Source organism: Podarcis filfolensis (genome assembly GCF_964270895.1).
Source record: "Podarcis filfolensis genome assembly, chromosome: 6".
Taxonomy (NCBI): Eukaryota; Metazoa; Chordata; class Lepidosauria; order Squamata; family Lacertidae; genus Podarcis; species Podarcis filfolensis.
In genome coordinates, this window is record NC_139609.1 from 39,600,565 (window position 1) to 39,623,744 (window position 23,180).

At 42.0% G+C, this 23,180-nt stretch overlaps 1 protein-coding gene and 1 long non-coding RNA gene across 7 annotated transcripts in view; one reads left to right on the forward strand and one right to left on the reverse strand.

The window, feature by feature from the left end:
• KANK4 (KN motif and ankyrin repeat domains 4) overlaps positions 1-5,340 on the forward strand; it is a 64,566-nt gene extending 59,226 nt beyond the window's left edge. For all 6 annotated transcript variants that reach the window (XM_083621254.1, XM_083621257.1, XM_083621252.1 and 3 more), the window contains one exon: positions 2,794-5,340. In XM_083621254.1, the coding sequence (XP_083477380.1) occupies positions 2,794-2,895 (102 nt within the window). In that variant the 3' untranslated portion in view covers positions 2,896-5,340. The remainder of the gene's footprint in view (positions 1-2,793) is intronic.
• LOC310765805 lies at positions 5,182-14,940 on the reverse strand. The gene is made up of 3 exons (XR_014549812.1): positions 14,774-14,940; positions 8,607-8,679; positions 5,182-8,445 (listed from the first exon to the last, which is right to left on the reverse strand). It is a non-coding gene; the product is annotated as an uncharacterized lncRNA (long non-coding RNA).
• Positions 14,941-23,180: the final 8,240 nt, after the last annotated feature.

Here is a 23,180-nt window from a genome sequence, read left to right on the forward strand (position 1 = left end):
AGGGCTGTGAAAGAAAATGCCTCTGTCAATGATTGGCCTATTTTTAGCCAAGATACGTGTACAGTGGTACCTCGGGTTAAGAACTTAATTCGTTCTGGAGGTCCGTTCTTAACCTGAAACTGTTCTTAACCTGAGGTACCACCTTAGCTAATGGGGCCTTCTGCTGCCACCAGAGCACAATTTCTGTTCTCATCCTGAAGCAAAGTTCTTAACCCGAGGTACTATTTCTGGGTTAGCGGAGTCTGTAACCTGAAGCGTCTGTAACCTCAGGTTAAGAACAGTTTCAGGTTAAGAATGGACCTCCAGAACGAATTAAGTTCTTAACCCGAGGTACCACTGTATTCTGTTTGCCACAACTCTTGAGCACAGAGCTGAGGATACAGCAAATTGTATCCAAACTGGATAGAGCAATTTTAGATCAATCTTAAGGCAAGTAGCAATATGGCATAAACATATTATTTTCAACCTAAGGGGTGTGAGATGGGCTTAAAATGGCTCTAGGGGTTATTTGGATTCTTCAAGACTCAAGCGGGGAGTTTCAAATTATTCTCCTTTTACCCACTATTCAATAAATACTGAACATTGCATTGAGGTCTCAGTTTTGAGAAGAGTCAATTTGCATTAGTTTTCAGCTTGCCCTATGGATGATTTACACAGGCCAACTTGCGGTTATACAGCAAGTTGGTTTGGTTGACCTCCCTGACCCATTTGGTTTGCATGCCCTTTCAACAAAAGAAGTGGCCTGTTTAAGATTTATTTTGTGTGTACTGGTCTCCCTTCTACTTCCGCAACATGGCCACAGTTCTCCTGTTGTTACTACTACTTAGCAGCCACTTCTTTAAATTAGTGTAGGCTTAAAAAAGAACACTTTGGTCATTTGAGGAAGTTTTTGATAAATACTAACAGCAACAGATAGCCTCTCTATTCCTGTATTTCTACAGGGCTTTCAGAACATCCATTGTCTCTGAAATTCTATGGCTTAGCAAGAATTTGAATCAAAGTCTAGGTCAATGTGAATAAGTCTGGCTTTCACTTCCTTCTGTATTACAGGGAGTGGCTGCCCTGCCATGTTAATAAAATCCAACTGGGAATTTAGGCTTTTTAATGTTTAGATCAGGGGTGGGGAACCTATGTCCCTGCAGATGTTGACTGCAGTTTCCATCGACCTGAGCAAGCATGCCCAGTTGGCCATAGGTTCTTCACCCGACCAATAGTTTCTTAGGGAAGTGTCAGTCAAAACATACCAAGCTGATCTCTAGGTAACTTATCCTGAGTTGATCTAATGTGGCATGAATTCAAATCATATGAAAAGTACCCCAGGTAGACTAAATCTGCAGCAGTTTATCTCTTTCCATTGTTTAGTTTACATCACAGGAAGAAAGGTTTACTTATGCTGGCAGAAACTAGAGAAAATGCTATAATTAATTGGATCCAGATGTGTCCCATCAAGCTTTGCCTCACAGTGAAACAGCCTGGTATTTAAGCAGAATTTCCAAGCCAAACAACTCTTGAGGCAGGGCTGTGACTTATAATAAGCTTTTAACTGCATGTACACAGATGCAACTGGAGACCATCAACATCGTGTTGATTCCACATAAAATTTAGTGCTAATTTACTATTATAAAGGACCTGCTCTGTTAATGAGCAATTCACTCTGCTGTACTGTTAGAAGACCTGGGGGTTTTCGTATTTGGTTTTTGTTTTCTGCAAACTGAGACTTGTCTTGTGTTCTGTCTGCCAAAAAGTGGGGTCAATAAAGCGAAAAGTGATTGTTTGCAATACTTCAAATACCTAATCCGGAAGGCTGCCATTGAAAGATGCTGATTCGTAATTGCTACGAAATCTCACCCAATGGGCTGGGAGTCTTTATGTCAAAGTCTGCCATTGTTGCAGTGGCGTAGCATGGGTTGTCAGCACCCGGGGCAAGGCAAGTAATTTGCGCCCCCTAACCCGTGGATTTGCGCCCCCTAATCCTAACCCCCAGATGTTGTGCCCGGTGTGGCCGGCACCCCCTGCACCCCCCACGCTACGCCACTGCATTGTTGGCATCCATCTGTCTCAGGAGACAATGGAGTGCACCTCTAGAGGTGAAGTCAAACCACTGGAGAATCACAGCGCCTGCTGTGGCTGCAGAGAGCGATAAATCTTAATTGCTGCTTTCCACGTTGCTTGTGCTGCTAATGCAGCACCAAAGTGACCTCTCTGGGTGCAAGCCTGGGCAGTGTGTAGGCCACAGCTTAGAAAAAATAATGCCCTTGCTCCTTCGGAAAAGGTGCTCTGTTATAAATGTGGATGGTGGTTTCTTTTCTTCTTTATTTAACAGCATGTACCGCTTTAGACTCACCGTATTTTTCTGTGTATAAGACACCCCCATGTATAAGATGCCCCCTATTTTGGGGGACTAAATTTAAAGAAAATGAGGGGAGGTGGCCCAAAGTTGTTGAGCTTTTTTTAGGGGGAATTGCACGCGTGCCATCACCCCAGCAGAGCCGTTGCTGGGGGTTGGCATAGTGGGCACCGGCTCCCCCCATGGCAGCTTCCACTCCACGCCATTGCAGGAAACGCGCGCTTCCCACTGATGCATGGGGGGGGGGGGAGTTGCGCGCCCACCAATCAGATGGCTGGCAACCCGCAGCTCCCCCCCCATGCCACTATCCATGTATAAGACGACTCCAGTTTTTTGACATGATTTTTGAGTCAAAAAACTTTGTCTAATACACGGAAAAATACGTTAAGTCTAAACGTAGAGTGCTGGCATAATAATAATCTCCGTTTTTTCTCTCCTTCATGTAGGCTGGTAATTCTGCTTTGTCCATAGCTTTGAAATCTGCCCACACGGAAATTGCAGAGTTCCTTCGGAGCCACATACAGCACAGTCGGCCTCTGAATACATAAAGTGATGGAATGGGAAACCGATAACAAAAGACTCATTATTTTACCCAGCTCTGTAACCAATTTATATGCCCATGATCATAGTTGATAACTGCTGATTTCTCCACTTACGGAAAGGCGGAACTATGTCAGCTATTTGCATACATTTCTAATGAATGAGTCACTCCCTTAAACCTGCTTTTATAGCCTTAACCTCTGACCAGTGGCACAAATAATGGTTAGATTATTTCATTGCCTTTTCTTAATAGTAATTACTTCCACAAGTCAAGTTGTCTTGTTTCTTCTTCAGCTTTGAGCTTATCTTTTTTTGTTTCTCAAAGCTTGAATAACTACAGGGAAGCAACTAGGTTGGTCCTGGGCATAGTTCTACATTTTCGAAGACCAAGGGCATAAAGGATAATGTGCTTTCAGGTATGACATCACCACCACACCAAAGCTGCCCAGGTTCAGTGAAGGTACAAGTAATATGGAGCAATTCTGAGATACTTTAAATATCTTGATAGCCTGATGCTGTGTCAGCTTGCACTAACTTCAAATATATTCTCTGTACCTGTGAATAAGGTAACACTAGGAAGTCTTCCTTCCTGCCCAGTAAATCTTCCTCTGATTCACTTATTTTTGTTCTAAGCCTGTTGTTGCTGCACAGTCCATTGACTGCTCTGTAGGAAAGTACCAGCCTTTCCCCCTGCTGCATCAGAGCATCACATCAGGGACAACTCAGAGTGCAGTAGGGCTAAGGCTATGGTTTGGGCCTGATCCTAGTACAAGGGCACAAGTTTGTACCAGTTCTTAGTACCTCAGCAGTCATTACAAGAGACATTTAGTTTGGATGTGTTTGTCAAAAGGGCTTGGATCCAACCGCAGCAGAACTTGAGAGTTGAGACTCGAGAGATCCCCATTGCATGAGCAGAACTTCATCTACAGAACTTTGGATCCAACCGTGCTGTTGCCATTACGCCATGCTTTTCCAGGAGTGTCTCATTTTATGCAATATGTGACCTTGCATCACCGCCCTATCTGTTTCTCCCTGTCGCCCACCACTGTGGATAGCAGATGTTCTGAAACAAAGAAGAAGAATACACAGCATGACAGCATCACATATAGGGTAAAACTAGACATTACTGAGAAGAAACAAAACTAAGACACAGAGTTAAAGTATAGTTGATAGTCGTTGGTTTGGCATTGGTACCACATCTTTGGGTTGGGCTGTGAAAACAGATATTGCTTTTCAAATGAAAGTCCAGTGTATATCTCTTAAAGCACACGATGTTTCCAGTTTGTCTACAAGCACAGCAGTAAAGCAATACTTTTTTGGAGTAACTTTAGATAATGAGTGTTGTTTGTAACCAGCTATCTTAACGCATGTCTCAGTTAACTGGTAAGTTGTACTGTGCTATTTATTACTATTGATTTATATAAGTACAGGCAGTCAACATTTACTCAGCATACAGCTACAAATATAGATTGGCTAGATTATGTACAATATATATCTTGGTTGTGTTTGGTTTCTATGGCTCTGATGCAAGAAGTCATAGCTAATTATTTACAGAAATAGTTGAATGTATTGGATCCAAACACACACACATTACTTCCTGTATATTCACAAAGCACAACCATCTTGTTTTTTATCCCTTTGGAATTATCATATATATGGCTTTCTTACATTTTTTTTAATTGAATTTGAATTAACCAGCCAAGAGAAAGCTTTGAAGTATATTTCTCACTGGAAGTTTGGGCACAATTAAGATACAGTGTGCTTTTTCATTTTTTTACCAAGCTAAGTATGTAGAACAAAATGACTTGATCATAAACTTCCTCATGAGAATTATTATTGTTTAAGATATTTTCATAATTAGGTTCTGCAGGGCTATTTCTGATTATGGCTTCATATGGAAGGTGCCTTTTGGGCAAACATCTGTTCTCATCTGTTTCATCAGGCTAAAATGCTGGAAATCCCAAACTTGGTAGATTGAAATCTGTTGTACTAATTTATCTGCCATATTGTTTCATTTATTGAGTAACCTTCCACCCACAGGGTAGGCAGAGTTCTTCTGTGGGCTCTGGCAGCCTTCCAGAACTCACTACAATGCACACATATGAAGATCTCCCTCAAATTCCCATTGCTCAACCACAATGAATAACAAAAATACCTTCCATAATCCAGAAACGGTGCAACCAGTTCCTCATTTCCAGTGGAGCCTCCTCTTTTGAACAGCAGCTTTGTCAAAGTGATAATTTAAAGTTCATCCTCATTAACTTGCTGTAATATGCATCTGCTTAGCTTCTCTGCCTCAAATTTATCCTGCAAATGTTATGCTGAAAACTAGTTAAACTGGGGTGCGTGCATGTCAGATCACTCTTGCTTAACTATTTGGGCTATCTCTGCTATGAGCAATGTTTTGCAATGTCCCATCATTTTAAGCAAATAAATGGAACTGTAAAATAGCAGTCTTCTTTGCTGCATGATGAACTATGTTTGAAAATCAGGTGTGTTACATTAACAGTGTGGGTTGAAGCATAGGGTTCTTTTCTGCAAAGAAGAAAGTCACAGAGCTCTCAGTGCATGCACACATTTCTTTAGGGCAAAGCTAAAGAAAATTTCATGATGTGGTCATAGCAAGTGCAGGAAGCTTTAGGGCTTCTCTGAGGAGAAAAAGGAAGCACTGAAGAGCTTCCCTCAGCACTATTTCCCTGATCAAATTGGCTGTTTTGAATGATTAAACAAAATGCAGTGGTCCTGATCATTGATCTCTTGCGTCATGAGTAATTTGGCCCTATAACAAAGCCATTTATGGTACTCAGTGGCTGGGTCCAAATATAATGGGAAATTATGGTTTCCCATTACGTGCATGTGTTGTAGCAATCACAACCTCAGCTTTGTGTGCTTGTCCCTCATCTCTCTCATACCAGAAGAGGAGCTACTTCTTATTTTAAAGGAAACATTGTTCCCTGTGACATTCAAACCCAGAGAACTGCAAAGGCTTTTTAATACTATGTTTAGTGAAAGCAATTCAGAATGAAGCTATACTTTCAGAGAGTGGCTTGTCTTCAAACTATATTTTCGACAAATCCATAACCTGTATAGGTTGCCTTATTAACAGATCTGATACTTGACAAATCATAGTTTCCCAGGTTTGAACATCACAACGAACAATGGTTAGGATAAAACTGTAAGTGGCGAATCCTCTGCCATGTGAAAGGGGAGATGGGAAGACTTGCAACCCCAAGGCTTAGCACCATTCACTCTCATCGCAGGACATTACTTGCAAACCCAACCAGTATTACATATGCTGGGATTTGACATGTACCTAGCAATTCTATCCGACACTTTAAAAATGAATACTTTCACAATAGGGTCTCTATTTTTCTCTGTCATGACATAAGCTCTCTTGGCATGGTAGTCATAAATGCAACAAAGCTACACTTGTTCGATTCTGCATGCATGCACCTGTTAAGGCACAGCTTCTGTAAGAAAATAGGCAGAAATTTATTTTTAGCATCAATGGGATGGAGAGGGGATGCTGCAAAGTGAGACACATCATATTTGAGCAGTTTGAGTGTGGATCACACACACACAAACACAGCAAAGGAGCTCCCATATGCAATGAACCTTGAAAGTAATTTGGGGTTTTAAAACTGTTTTGCGTCCAGCTTTCAATGCTTTAAATGAACTGACATTATCATTTATAGTAACCTTCCAGGAAAAATAGAATGAGACTTATGTGAACTTTGTTGTACATTACTATTAAAATTAGTCATATAACAAGTTGACAGAGCCTCTTTTTAAATCTGTGTAAGTCTGTCGTGATTGCATTGATGGGAAACTTTATAAAATGGTTAAGTAATGCCAGGTTTGATAAAAGCAGTCACGGGCTTTGAGAGGTAATCAATTAATGGTCCAGCTCTGTAGGGCTGAAACAAGCACAAAAGCAATTTGAGAATCCAGCTGAGCTGTCGAAATAAACTTATATGCGGTGCATTCTGAGGTAAAATAATGGTGACCAAAGCAGAGTGAAGAGATGCTTAAAAAAAATTAAGACTCTTATTAAAAAGCCCTCATTAAAAATAAAACGGGCTTCCATTAGTCACACAATCTCTACAAAGAACTTGTAAGAAAATTTAAATGCTCTTGACAACTGAATGGACTTTTCCATCTGCACCACCCTGCTCCTTATTTACCTCTTCTTTCTTCACTTTCCTCCACACCTTCAGTCGGAAGTGATCCCACAAAAAATACTTGTTTCAGCACCAAGTATGGAGCTAATGGTTGCAGTTGATTCTGTTGCTCAGGGGCAAAAATATTTGACTCTTCACATAAGACATCAGTTGCACAACTCCCAAATACCCTCAAGAAAACAGGACTTCATGCCTTGCCCTTTTTTTAAGGGCTCAAACTGAGCATTCCTTTCATTACTGTCCTCCAGGAAAAACACACACAGACACACAAGTCTGTTGTAATCATTAAAGCAACAGGAGGTCATTCCACCTCACATTCCATTATCAATAGCAAGGCCTGGGCTTCTTGTAGGAGGCACACACAAAACCTGGGACCCACAAAGCTGGATATAGCCTACAAACACCATATGAGGATCCAACACAGTCAAGCAAAAGAAATGAGATAGAGAGGCAGCTAAAGTGATATTCCATTTCATAATGAATAAATGAGAGAGAGAGAGAATCGAAGATCCTCTCAAATTCACAAATGGCAAATTTGTGAATGGTTCTACTCAGAGTCTGATTAAAGGCATAGGGTTTTATCGAGCTTCAGTTGTACTCTGAGTAGACCCACTGAAATTAGTGGGCATGACTAACTGGGATCCATTCTGAGCAGAACTTTGTTGGTTAAAACCTACAATTCATAAAACTATATAATGCCGTCAGATAAATGAAAATGTATGCTATGTAAAAACAAAACAAAACAGTGCTGAAAATGCCACGTTTGGAAAGACCACGGCTCACATGCTTTGAAAGCAGAAGGTGCCAGATTCAATCCCTCCCCTCTCCAGCTAAGGCCAGGAGACACTCCTGCTGGAAACCCTGGACAGATGCCACCAGTCAGCTGGATGGACCAATGGTGGCTTCACTTCACAAAGGTGAAACATCAACATCAACCTGGTTCCAGGTTGATCAGGAGTCTATGAATTTGCACAGCATATCGGACTGTTAAATCCTGGTAGAAACTCAGTTCGTTGGCCCATTTTGGTTCACCCTTATTTACTGGAAACATGAAAATAGAAAAACAACATCTATTTGTTCTGGTTATGATGGATGAATGCTGCCAATGGCTCGATTCTACTGATGTAGATATATGAGTGGAAGTTGCTTCTGTTCATGCAAGGATGGGTCCCCAGGTTTTTTGCAATCTCCCTGCACCCTCTGCTTTGAATCCCTCCTATGCAACCTACCATGCTGTTCCAGATGCACCTGCCAGCCTTCAAGAGCAGATTTTCAGGGAGCCCAAGGTCACTCACTGCAGATAGAAGGCGGAAGCAGGAAAGCCTTGCTCCATTCAAGGAATGGAAGTTCAAGTTCTAGCAATGTCTTCCATTTTCCCTGGAATGGTAAAAAAAAAAGGAAAGCCAAATTGGCTGTTAGTAAAAGTGAAGGACAATTCAAAATACACTATCGTCCACTTTATTCAGATAAATAAATTCCTTGCTTGCAGATGAATATACGGTAATCTGTTTACAGTCCACCAACCACAAATGCCTTACTTGTGAATAGTAGCCAAATTCCTCTGTCAAAACCCGCTGATAGCGAACTCCTGATGCAATTTCTCTGGAGTCACTAAAGGGAGAAAAATAAATTCAGATTTAAATATAAGGAATCCATCTGATTGCATCCCTATATATGATAGCTAAATATAGTGTGATTGCCATAAATATTAATTCTGCAAAGGCCTACGAACCTAAAATGTACCCACCAGGCACAATTCTATTTTTAAAAAACCAACAGGACCGATTCCCGAAAACAAAAGCATTAAAACCTAGTCTCTCACCGAGACCCTGTGGTTATACACATGTTTAATGTAAAAAACAACAAGCTTCATGTTGCAATAGAAAGTTATCCATTACTGGCCCCTCTGTGAATGTGCCTGTACTTGTTCGAGTGCTAGAATTCTAAAATCATATCTTAATGTTTGCATTTCACAAGCTAAGGGACATCTAATGCAAGCTTTCAAATTTTACTTTAGTGTTCTAAAACCTGAATCTAGAAGTGAATTCCGTGTTGTGCCCATGTGAAAAATGTAACATTTGCTTGTTTTCAGATATTTTCAGGAAGCAATTAGTAAAAGTATTTAAAATATACTTCTTGCCATCTTGGTTACTTATTATACTCTGAAATGCCTGTGGGCAGCAAATAGAATTATAGCATTTGCATCCATATAAAATTATACAGTCTACAATATGATGATTAACAACATCTGAATGACCTCCTTCAATTTTGCATTATGTAAGCCTAATATTGTAGCACAACCTAATATTGTAACCAGGGCTTTTTCAGGGGCAACTCACAGGAACTCAGTTCTGGCACCTCTCAGGTGGGCACCAGTGCCATTCCAAGAGAACAAGGGAACTCTGCGGATGTCAATTGGAGATGCTAGAATTCTTTATATTGATCTTACATCTGCAGTTTTTATTTGCACTTCAGAGATACTATTTAGCCTTTTGTTGTCTAGAGAAGTGCTAACCTAAAGTATTTTTCTACACATCGTTTACTTAGTTTGATTTAATGTTTGAAAAGAACTGAAAAGAACTGTCTAAAATCCTGGTTATTGTCTTAAGACAGTGTAAACACTCAAGTTTGGCAAGTTCAGAAAGAAGGCTGTTGATTTCTAAAGAAATATAGTTTAATACTGAGCTGTATAGCAACAACAATTTAGACACTGAATGGGAAGGAGCTCATTGAAGGTTATTTATAGGCCCATCAGTCCTGTAGATTAACTTCTCTGTGCAGTGAGGAGCAGAAGTAATTTATCAGTTTTAAATCATCTTTATGATGACTTGCTCATCACATAGCCTCCACCAGTTCAAATGGCTCAGCAACAACATTACGTACTGTGGATTAAATAGTCACACTGTCAAAATTACACATTAATTTATACATCTGTTCCATGCTACAAATATCTAAAGGGATGTAACATGAAAGATGGAGCAAGCTTGTCTTCTCCTGTTCCGGAGAGTAGGATTTGAACCAAAGTTACAAGAAAGGGGGCTTCAACTAGACGTCAGGAAGAACTTTCTGACAGAGCTGTTTGATAGTGGGAGAGAGTCCATGGGAGGTGGTGGACTCTCCTTCCTTGGAGGTTTTCAAGCAAAGGTTGGGTGGCCCTCTGTCATGGATGCTCTTAGTTGAGATTGGACCAGATGACCCTCAGAATTCTACCATGAAATCTAAATGTTACAGAATCATAACTGTGACAGATAGCAAATACCTTGATCCAATAACAAAACCATGTACAGAGACAAATAGGTGACTAGTTGCACAAGAATGTAGATGGTTGGTAGGTAGGCGCATTTAAACAGGATGCTGACAGAGCCTTCCATTCAAAGCAATGGATATATATTATATCCACCCAGATGCACATCTGTATAGTAAGTACTGAAATAGGAACATTCAGTTCTGTTTATGTGCAGATCTCTGGCGCTGCACTGGTCGCAAAACAGGTAGTACTTGCAACAAAATGTTGCACTGTGAAGTGTTCCTGTTACGGCTTGTTAACTGGAACTTGCCCTTTTCCCAAGTACTCTGTTCCATCCCCCCCCCCCATTGTGATTTTGCATCTCTCCCCCAGCACACACACACACACACACACACACCTCTACCTCCAACAGCCAATCAGCATTTTGTGGCAACTGGGCTCCTTGGTCTGCTTTCATGAGAGGGGATGTATGCCTCCCTCAAGGTGCTTTTCTAAATACTCTTTGTACTCCTGCACAGTGCTATTTTTCTAGAAAAAAGAGGTGCTGGAACTCACCAAGAATGGCTCCCTTGTTCTCTTATAATGGCAATGGCACCCACCTGAGAGGTGCCGGAACTGAGTTCCGGCTGAAAAAAGCCCTGCTCCTTCACCCAAAGTCTGTCAATACCTCCTTTTGTGGAAGAGAGTGTTTATTGGAAAAAGCACAGAAAGAAGGTAATAAAATGTACCTCTCATCATCTGCAATGTTCTGGTAATTAAAACGGTTTTTTCTTAGACTTTAAAATTGTATGGTGTGTGTGTTGTTTGTGTACACACACACACACACCCTACACAGAGATATAATGTACTGTCTTGCGTATTTTTTTCCCCCTTTTAGGAAGGAAAGTTATACGTATTATATGTATCCAGGATGAGTGTACACCATAAATATAAAGCATATTTACCGCCCCTCCCACAAAAGAATACAGTGGTACCCCGGGTTAAGAACTTAATTCGTTCTGGAGGTCCGTTCTTAACCTGAAACTGTTCTTAACCTGAGGTACCACTTTAGCTAATGGGGCCTCCCGCTGCTGCCACCACGCGATTTCTGTTCTCATCCTGAGGTAAAGTTCTTAACCTGAGGTACTACTTCCGGGTTAGCGGAGTCTGTAACCTGAAGCGTCTGTAACCTGAAGCGTCTGTAACCCGAGGTACCACTGTACCCAGAAATACTGCTTCAGGTTAAAACTTTGCTTCAGGATGAAAACAGAAATCGTGCTCTGGCGGCGCGGCAGCAGCGGGAGGCCCCATTAGCTAAAGTGGTGCTTCAGGTTAAGAACAGTTTCAGGTTAAATACGGACCTCTTGAACGAATTAAGTACTTAACCTGAGGTACCACTGTAATGGGGAAAGTAGTTTGTCAAGAGTGATAGGAACTGTAACTCAGTGAGGGGGAAAACTACATTTCCCAGTATTCTTGCAGGATTGGGTGTATGGTGTGTATGCAGCCAAGGTCATAGCTATGGGCTGCTCTACTTCACTTCAAAATCACCACAAGCAGCTTATCACTTGCCAATATTTTGAAAGGAAAACCTTTCATTTATACATGCACACTTCGTAGCTGACACAACATGTATGCATTCTTGGATATCCTAAAACTGAGTACAAAATGTCTCATGTGAAACAGCCCTGAGATCAACAGAACACATTTCAGCCACATTGTCCAGAAGGTCCCCCTATCTGCTTTGCTGAAAGGGGTTAGGGGTGGAAGCACCAGACGCCCTCCTTAAAAGCAAGCAGGGCAGACTGAAATGGAAGAGCTCTCCTCCAGCAAGCTGTCATGATATAAACTCAAAGATATGCCAAGAATGCAAACGTCCAATCCACGGCTTACTGTGCGGTCTCCCTGAGTCTTAGACTCCACGGAAAAGGCAAGAATGGCAGGGCCTCTGACTTAAAAATAAACAACAGAAACTGGCCCCTTCTCTTCCCAGTGTATTTTAAAGCATAACAGCAGCATTCTTTCCACTCAGGAAATAACAGCAAAAATGACAGGGGAGGAGAAACAACTTTCTAGCACCACCTAAGTAACTGCAATGCTCAAGCCGCAATCCTTGCCAGTGGCTTTGTGCGTCAAGGCCCATTGACAGAATAGGACGATACAGCATCTGGTGGTTTTTTTCTACTTCAGTTCACAATTTAACCAGCTCTTTTTGTAGGGACATATCACATTAATGAGTGTCTTGGCATCCACAAACAGACAGAAAACACACAGATATTCTAGATTATAAAGTGAACTTCTTTCCACTTTCCATATCAAGTGGCAGATGGCATGTGTCTGTGTGTGAACCTCCTAAAGCTATACTACCACAAGCAGGTCCTGTGCAGCACATCACATCACCACAAACACGGTGTCTTCAACTGGAGACAATTCATACATGATGACTTGATAAGTCATCAAGCGCTTAGTGACCAGGTGACGTGACATCACATGGACATACAAAGCTCCCTTATCTTGAGGCAGACCATCGTTTCATCCATCATAGCAAGGCCTACACTAGAGGTGGGCATGTTGTGGCCCTCAGCCTAATTTCATATGACTCGGGCTAATTTCAAAAATCCTCTACGAAGAATCAGTTCAGACCCCCAGCAAGAGTGATCTGACCCTACCTTGGCATTTTGCTGGGGGGAGAGAGAGAGAGAGAGAGAGAGAGAGAGAGAGAGAGGGCACACCCACTTTCAGGTCTGGCTCCACCCACCACTAACAGGCTGTCTCTGATAGATTACCACCAAGGACGCATGGCTCTTGACAGAAGAAAAAAAATGATTGCCCACCCCTGGCCTCCACTTCCTTTAAGCAGGTTGCCAAGGTCTTCCATCCTGTGGCTCAGCTACATACTAGTGAAGGGGGAGTAATTCCATTCAGTTTGCATTTAAAGCCAAATCTGTCAAACTTGCACAGCCAACCTTTGAAATTTGTACTTATCCAAATTTTCTGATGCAGTTTCCCAGCCAAACGGTGTTTACAGGAATGCATACAATGTACTAGGGATGCATGTGCATAATTTTTTTTTACATTAGTGATAATAACATACAACAATGCAATACATTAGGAGACGATGCTTGCAAAAATGTGCACATTAGTCAAAACTGCATTCAGAAATGTGTTTATCAGGAGAAATTAGCACTAAAATGCTGAGGATTTTTTTTTTTATCAAAATGCTTTGGAAACTGAAGTAGAAATGTGGAAAACTGAATTTAAGATTGAGAAACTGAGAGAACCGAAATTGGCAGATCGTGCCATCGCCACCAAGGATTGAACCTTGGCAAGAAACCAAGTACTTTGCTCTGGCACTGTGCTACGGGTCCTCTTCCTGAACTTACACATCAAATAATTTTCATGCATGTGGAAGCAAGCCTCATCTTATAATAAAAAGTGGAGCAACGACTGCCTCTAATCGGCACCTGAATGTATATAATATAAGGTGCATACCAAAGTCAGGGTACATGCCAAGATCATGAGGCCATCCAGGAAAAAGGAGGTTATTAATGTTTTTCAAGATCTAAAGAGGTCAATAGCAATGATGAAAATATCTCAGGATGGTGGATACTGCCTGGCAACCACACCACACACTGGGGTCTTAAATAAGATAATAGTGAGACAGAGAGGTAATAATTATAAATCTCTCCAGGTCCTATCACAGAATCACGAACAAAATGTTATCATTTAATATCTCTTGGCTTCTCCCATCTGCAGAAATCAATGTTTATTGGCTTACAGCGCAGAAATATATTTAGTCAGCAGGGTTTTGTTTTTAAAAAATCTAAGTCTGCAGCTGACATCATCATCTCAATTGTTGAAGAAGAATAAAGCTGTCCACTGTGCAAGAGGGAAGGGGAAGTCCTCAAAAGTGAAAACTGAACATGTACTTTGACAACACATCATGCAGCTAAAACACATTTCCAAAGGGTCCCCCCTTTTCATTAATAAACTGATTCGGAGCAAAACAATAACTATTGCGGAAGTAGCCTAACCACATTGAGGAGTTATGAGTTGATTGTTCCCAAGCATTACATATATAATGTAGAGACTCTGCACCACCCAAGGTTGGCTGATATACTCTATGAGGACAATTGAGAAAAAATCAGATGAGACTGAGATCCATTGAAACCATTTGGACCTATTCACTTAGCTACTTCTGAATTGTGCTGTTGTGAATACCGACACAGAATTTTCACAACAAAATTCCATCCCCTGTAGCTGTTTTTTTGGGAGGGGTGTAGCCAGGACTGGGAAGCAGACGATGGGAAAATCATAGAATTGTAGAGTTGGAAGGGAGCATGAGGATCATCTAGTCCAATGCCCTGCAATGCAGGGATCTTTTACCCTACATGGGACTTGAACCCACAAGCCTGAGATTAAGAGTCTTATGCTCTACTGACTGAGCTATTCCAGATGGTTTGGGAAGGAAGTACTCACAGGGTGACAGACGATGGTGAGGGGACAGAGGTCAATGCACAGGAACAAGAGCAGCAAGACCCATCACCAGAGCCAGAAGGGCCCCTATCTCCACAAACAAGGCAGACTCTGAAGCATAAGGGAGCAGCAGAAAAGACTCTCTAGGAGGCTGGTGCAGCCTAGCTGGCCAGGTGGGGCTCGCTATGTGATTCCTCAGCTTGAGTAGACTTAGAACAGGTGAAGGTCACAAGCCTCATCAAACACAGATGCTGCAATCAGCATACAAAGAGGGAAGCAAAGCTGAGGTGCTGTGTTTGCTCTACTGTCCCTGTTGATAGACATTGGCTTGGGACTGTGCTTTGGGTTTAACTCTGGGCTTTATCCTGACTGCTGTGCTTCAGACTTGGCTACTTGGATTGACCCTGGACTGTGTTTCCGAACCTTTGGACGTTGGACTTGCTGCCAGGTAGGCCAGGGGTTCTTAATCTTCATAGTTCATAATCCTGAAAAAGAACATCCAATCTCCACAAATAGTGTCATGTAGATGTGCAATTTGGTTACTAAACTAAAGCGTTATTGACACTTTAATAAGCTAAAACTTGGTGCTTTGGTCTTTGTCAACAGAATGAGCCAGGCAAAAGGGGTGAATGCTTATTTTTATTGAACTTGCTTTCGTAAAAAGCAAAGGTAGTTGTGTTGGCCAATAATAAAAAGTCCAAAATCTGCATTAGGCCTATCAAATTGCACACAAAAGAAGTGTGCAAGCTTTCAAGTCCACCAAAACCCTTCATCAAATTAGAGGGTGAAGAAAACCCCAGGGTGGCATTGTTTTATTTTGGTAAGCATTTGCAGTCTTCATACAATTTGACTAGAAAACACTAGTCCAAGAAGAAGAAAAACTATTTCAGTTTATCCATTTAATTCACCAGGCAGTGGATGCTTTTTGTATGCAATTGCTTTGTGTGGCTTGCCTGTACTAAATGGTGATTGTTGTGTAAAATGTTGTCAATTGCTCCACCTACTGAAATTTCTGAAGAATGAGACACAGGGCTAAAAGGTTATTACAGTGCAAGCCTATGCTGGTCTACTAAAAAGGAGCCCCATTAGATTCAAAGAGACTTACTCCCACAAATTCATTCTAGGATTGCAGTCTTAACAGGATATGGATTTCTATCTATACAGTTATATGCAGCCTCTTTAGGCATAGCCCTTACAATGTTACTTATATGATCACAAAATATATTGCCAAACAAAAAAATACCAAACATTATAAGAGAACAGCAAAATTTTCATGCAAAATGATCCTAGGTTTAATCCCCAGCATATCTATGGGGCAGGGCAGGGTAGGGTAGGGCAGGAAAGCTTTCTGTTTGAAACCCTGGAGAACTCCTGCATTGCAGAAGGTTAGACTAGATGAGCCTTGTGGTACCTTCCAGCTCTACAATTCTGTTTCTTTTTTAAAAAAAATTATTAAGGGTTTTTTGTGTGTGCTACAAAACAGATAAACAGGGAAAGGTACATCTATTGTGTCCACTTTCCATTCATAGAGTCTTTTTCACAGTTCATTTACGTTTAGTGAGAGATACTTTTGTCATAGATATCTTGCAGTTGTGGGGAGAGAGATGGGGGTATTGTTTGTTGTTGTTGTGTTGCCTAGTGTTAGTGTAGGGGTTTGTGTCAGCTTCACACAGGCAGGTCCTTTGTTCATATATTTATTTTTGCTGCTACTGTGAGAGATTAGTGGGTCCTGAGCTTGGTTGGCAGTGACTGCAGTGTGACTTGTCTGTAAGTGGGGGGGGGGTAGGTGGTTGGGTCCGGTTAGCCATATTGATTTGTATGCTGGTTTTTTTTTGGGGGGGGTCATTGTCCTGCTGTGCTGTGTATGTGATAAAGGGGAACCATACTGGGGTGCAAGCATCTTCAACCAGGGTAGACAATACTTGGCTAGGTGGGGAAATGAGCTGACTCCGTATGTCAGCTTCCTATTTTCCTAATAAAGGCAGCTGCCTCCTTTAAAAATAAAATAAAAAAGTTAGTTCAAAAAAACAAAACAGCAGCATAGAACAGCTTAATCACCTTAAACCTTATGGAAATGTAGGAAATATAATTTAAAGCAATCCAAAATAAGTAAGTTTTAAAAACTAGCTAAAAGTGGGACTGCATACCCTTCAGTGGAGAGGAAGTTCTGTACCTCAGAGGCCACCACTGAAAAGGCCCCGTCTCCTGTGCATGGGCTGTCTCTGAAACAGATGCTGTGTTTCCGTGGCTGGTGGCAATATGTTTCTGAATACCAGTTTCTGGAAACCACAGGAGGGAAAAGTTTTTAGGTCCTGCTTGCGGGTTTTGCACAAGCATCTGGATGGCCACTGTGAGGAATGGATGCTGGACTAGATGAGCCATTGGCCTGATACAGCAGGCCCTTATGTTCTTATGTTCCCAGGCAGGTTTGTGTTGAGTGGTTCTCCTGGTAGCCTGGTTCCAAACTATATTTGGGGTTTAAAATTTAAAGGTCCAAACTAGAACTTTTGGTTCATGTTTCAGTTCAGTGTCTCACATAAAAGCCCCCACACACATCAACTTTCCACAGCCATTTGCTAAGCATGGAATTCAATGAAGAGAACAAGAACGAACAAAACACCAATCAATGTTTGACAACAGAAAATGCAATTCCTCCGTCTTACAGGAGGATTGTTTTGAAAGAACATTCTCGCTAAATTTTAGCTGGCACTCTGCTGGAATCCGACATTTGTTGAATTCCTTTCTGTTCACACATCTGGTTAAATGGCCTGGGAAAACAACATCTTATTATTCCAACTGACAAAAACCTGCTATCCACAATTATGTTGAAATTATGTTCAATTATGGATAAGGTTTATGCACCCAAATGCATACCTTTGACTGTCAGGCAGTACCAGTCTGATTTAGTATTTATTCATAGCACCTTCCAGATTTCTCAATCCAGTTAGTACATTTTATTTATTTGGTAAATAGATATAGTTGTGTAAGCCGCTTTGAGACCTTCATGGCAAAAAGCGGAATATACTTGTTAAAATAAAATATGCCAGTAGGTTCTTGCAGCACTGTTCAAGCAATTTTCAGTAAAAGTAATTCAATATAAAGTAATCAAGAACCACTTTTCCCAGGCACTAAAACCTAGCAATTGCTATCCATACAACTCATACAGAGGCCAACTGACACTCCGTAAAAAAAACACCACTCCAGCTCAGCAGCCAACCGCAAACACATTTCCTAAAGGGCAAGAGGAATTGATTGTTCTCCTTGGTAGAGCGTTTCACAAGGGCACCATTACCAAGAATGCCCTTGCTTTTCTGTTAGTCTCTGTCTATGTACACTTTGCCATTTACTTTGGGTCAAGTATGCTCCCACTGCTGGCTTTCAAAGCCATGTACCCATGACATTACTCAGTGTTTCAGAGCTGCCTTGTAGTTTCACGGCTTCTTGATGCGTTTCCCCTCAAAGAAGCTTCAATCAGAAAGGAAAACGTAAGCCACATTTACTGCGCAGTTAAGCTGAGGTGTGTAAATTTGAGACAGCCATTGTGCATGTGTGGATCACAGACACGGCTTTTTTCCAGCCGGAACTCTCCGGAACTCAGTTCTGGCGGCACCTCTCAGTTCTGTGCACCATTGCCATTGTAAGAGAACAAGGGAGACGCTCATGGTGAGTTCCGGCACCTCTTTTAATAATAATAATAATAATAATAATAATAATAATAATAATAATAATAATTTATTATACCCCGCCCATCTGGCTGGGTTTCCCCAGCCACTCTGGGCGGCTTCCAACAAACACTAAAATACAATAACCTATTAAACATTAAAAGCTTCCCTAAACAGGGCTGCCTTTAGATGTCTTCTAAAAGTTTGGTAGTTATTTTTCTCTTTGACATCTGGTGGGAGGCCGTTCCACAAGGCGGGTGCCACTACCGAGAAGGCCCTCTGCCTGGTTCCCTGTAACTTGGCTTCTTGCAGTGAGGGATCCGCCAGAAGGCCCTCGGCGCTGGACCTCAGTGTCTGGGCAGAATAATGGAGGTGGAAACGCCCCTTCAGGTACTGGACCGAGGCTATTTTTCTAGAATAATAGCACTGATGACAGCATATGTGCAGAAGGCAGCCTAATGAAGCAGAGTTTGGCAGGAAGGTGTGTTTTGGGTGTAGAAATGCCAAACAGGTAATGTGCATTGGGCTAAGGCATCCCTGCCTCCTCTCTGGTGCGCACAACAGCATGCTTTAGGGTTCTTGCCCTAAATAACTCAAAACATGCTTCCTTTTGCTGGGCATGTCTAGAAGCAGATCAGAGTAAGCACTCCCCTGCCCCCATTTTTTGGTAAGAGTTTTTAATGGATGCTCATTACGGGCAAAACCCGATAGCTTTTCTTAGCCTGCACCAAGTTCAGCACCCTCACAGATGGCTTTGTAGTAAAAGCCAGCACTGCCTAACAATAAGGCCTTCACAGATATAGAACACTACAAGGTTTGAGGCCTGGGCAGTGTCTGAGGCACAAGTGTGTTTTGCAATAGATCTCTTCAAGAGGCAGTATGGCGGTCAGCGAGAACTTGAAAGTGACACACATATTTTGCTTTTAAACAGTTTAATTTTCACAACCTGAGGGAAAATATGGGCAATTTTTTATATCACACTGTGAATAGCATCTGAGATAGCTAAAAGTGCCAGATGATGATGATGATTGATAATAATACTAATAAATAATGTAAAGGACCCCTGGATGGTTAAATCTAGTCAAAGGCGACTATGGGGTTGCGGTGCTCATCTCGCTTTTCAGTCCGAGGGAGTCAGTGTTGGTCCATTTACAGCTTTCTGGGTCATGTGGCCAGCATGACTAAACCACTAGTGGTGCACAGAGTACCGTGACAGAAACCACAGAGCCTTGAAATGCTGTTTACCTTCCTGCCACAGTGGTACCTATTTATCTACTTGCACTGGCGTGCTTTTGAACTGCTAGGTTGGCAGGAGCTGAGACAGATAAATGGGAGCTTGCCCTGTTGCACGGATTCGAACTGCTGACCTTCTGATTGGCAAGCCCAAGAGGTTCAGTGGTTTAGACCACAGCATCACCCACATCCTAACACAACAACAACAACAACAACGTTTGTGGGATGTGGCGTATGAGCCACTCTTCCTTATTGAATTAATGTAATATTATTCATTTATTTATCTGTTGGGTCATGGCTGATATTAAGGAAGCCACACCACACTGACCAGGCCTTAGGTACCTAGAGGTAAGGGGACTGAAGTTCACTTCATTGTTTTCTAAGAGCCTCTGCTCTATACTGAATAAATTCAATACACAAATTTTCATAATGGATACCTGGCACTAGAGGGCACCAAACATACAAGACCTATACCAGTTCACTGTTTATGCCAATTTTTGTATTGTATTGTATTTTATTTTTTGTATTGTATTGTATTTTTTGTATTGTATTTTTGTATTGTACTGAAACAATTTTTTCCTTCAATTACGGTAGCTTTTGAGGGATTACCCAGATATTTGTGGGAAACCTAGTGACTTCAGGCAAGACTTGCTGCTCTTGAATATAATCCTAAAATAATATTAAATGCATCCACCCTCTGGCTGCCATATGTCCAGAGTTTCCCGGACACATCTGGGAATCGAGCTGAAAAATGGCATCCGGGTGGATTTTTGCTAAATTGACAGACTGTCTGGAAAACCCAGACATATGGCAAGTAGGGCCATTTTAAAACAAAAATTGCTTTAAAAATCCCCCAAAACTTTAATTTGGGGGGAGATGTTACCTGAAAAAGCTCAACAAAGGGGAGCACATGAAAGAGGGAGTGAAGAGGGGGCAGGGGAGCAAGGAGCGCTGAGGCACACCTTGTGGGGGCAGCTGTTGCCTCCCCTCCCTCCCCACTTGGGAGGGCAAGCGCCGCTTCTTGTCTCTGAGGCAAAGCAAAGCCAGAGGCTCCTTCTCCTGCCGACCCCACTCCTCTCACTCGGTGCATTGGGTTTTAGTGCCAGACACCTCCACACAGCGCCAGGCTACCGTCCTCTCGGTCAGGGGTCGCTCCTTCTTCGAGGAAGGGCACCAGGCGTTTTCCCTTGCTTCGCCCCGTTGGCACCGTGGGACATTTGCGTTTTCGCCCTCTGAGCCTTTTTCAGCTCCCTCTGCCACCTCAGTCAGAGAGCTCCTCGTGGCCAACCGCCACTGTTGCAACATGAGGCAGCCAGGGCCGAATTTAGGTTTGCTGAGGCCCTAAGCTACTGAAGGTAATGGGGCCCTTTATATGTCCAGCTGTTCTTTTGTCAACAACAAATTGTTGCTGTTTTTTGTGTTCAGTATATGCTGTATGGTAATTTATGGACCTAATAGGTATCTAAAGCCATTTGCACATGTTGCCACACAACCAGTCCATGCAGAATGTAGACAACCTATATATAGAAATGAGCAAACCAGTGATATTTTAGGGAGCCGGCTAGCAGGCGGGGCCTATTACTTAGTATTTTTTCCTCTATAAGACTCACTTTTTCCCTCCTAAAAAGTAAGGGGAAATGTGTGTGTGTCTTATGGAGCGAATGCAGGCTGCACAGCTATCCCAGAAGCCAGAGCAGCAAGAGGGATTGCTGCTTTCACTTCTGAGATTCAGGATATTTTTTTTCTTGTTTTCCTCCTCCAAAAACTAGGTGCGTCTTGTGGTCTGGTGCACCTTATAGAGCGAAAAATACGGTACATCATAGGAGCCCACACAACACAAAACACTGTTGCTATATGTAGGTTTTTATTTGTTTTTTATCTTATGTTTTGGAAATGTACATCCAGTTTTTTTCCTTTAATTTTTTTGGGGCCCCCCAAGAGAGTGGGGCCCTAAGCTATAGCTCGGTTAGGCAGCCCTTGTGGAGTCTTGCTCCTGTGTGCTGCTCTGGCAGATGAGCCGGGGTAGGGGGTGGTTTGAGGTGGCCCCCGATTTATTTTCATCACTGCATCTGTGGCCGAGGCAGCAATGGTGAGAGCCCCTTTCTTCGCTTGCCGCCTTGGTCCTAAAGGATTGACTGGACGAAGAGCTTGCCTTTTGCGTGGTTGCCTTGGGGGACTGGCAATATGGGAATATGGCCACCCTAATCTGTACACATGGAACTTGCAAACTTCCAACACTTTAATTGTAAAGCAATGGGCTTATTGGCAGGGTTCCTGGCAGCGGTGATTATATTTGATTTGCCAGTAAAGAAATATATCTTTCCAAGACCATTTTGCGCTGCAATAATAATATATTCACTTTTTACCTGCTTTCCAAGATAGAGAGGATAGACCCGCAGAGAACATTAATGGTTCATAACTGGAGAGTTATAGGTAGATTTCCTGCTTATCTGGCAAGAATGTGAAAGCACAGAGCTATAAAGACAGATAAAATTGTCTCAGCTGAGCATGCTCTTCCAACTCAATTTCATAGAATAAGATTGCTTTAACAATAAGAAGTTGAAGATAATAGAGAAGTCGTCCCACTTTGTGATCTTAAAGAGAGGTAGGTCAATGTGGAAAATATCTCTAAGGGTGTGTTTTTGAAGCAGGAACTCAGCTTGGAGAGCCTATGATATGCCCCTCAAATGGCACTGAGTCTCCCTTTGATATAAACTTGGGGCTTGCAACGCAAGCTTCTGCTTCTGAAGCCACATAATGGAAATAATTGCTTCTTGGCAATGAAATTCTTGCCATCCTCCTTATCTTTTCTTGGTTTGTATTGTTCCGTTCCTTCTATCAAACTGCTTGTAGGTCATAGACCGAATGGAGCAAACAGCACGCAGACCTAGTGGTGGGAGGAAAAAATCCTTAAATAAGAGACACGGGGGAATGATTAATGGACTTCAGTGTCTGTACACTAATGCGCAAAGCATGGGAAATAAACAAGATGAGCTTGAGCTCTTGGTACAGCAAACTAAATATGACATAATAGGCATCACTGAAACCTGGTGGGATAAGTCCCACGATTGGAATGTAATAATGGAGGGATACAATCTATTTCAGAGAAACAGACCAGACAAGAAAGGAGGAGGAGTGGCGTTATATGTCAGGGATGTGTATACCTGTGAAGAGATCCAAGATTTAGAACCTCAAAGCCAAAGTGAGAGCATTTGGGTCAAAATTAAGGGAGAGAAGAATAACAGTGACCTCATTGTGGGAGTTTACTATAGATCCCCAAGCCAAACGGAGGACATAGATTATGCCTTCCTGGAACAGATGGCCAAGCATGCAAAAGGAAGGGAGATAGTAGTAATGGGGGACTTCAATTACCCAGATATTTGTTGGATGTCAAACTCAGCCAAGAGCATAAGGTCAAACAGATTCCTCACTGGCCTTGCAGACAACTTCATTGTCCAGAAAGTGGGAGAAGCAACAAGAGGAACAGCCATTTTAGATCTGGTCCTAACCAATGT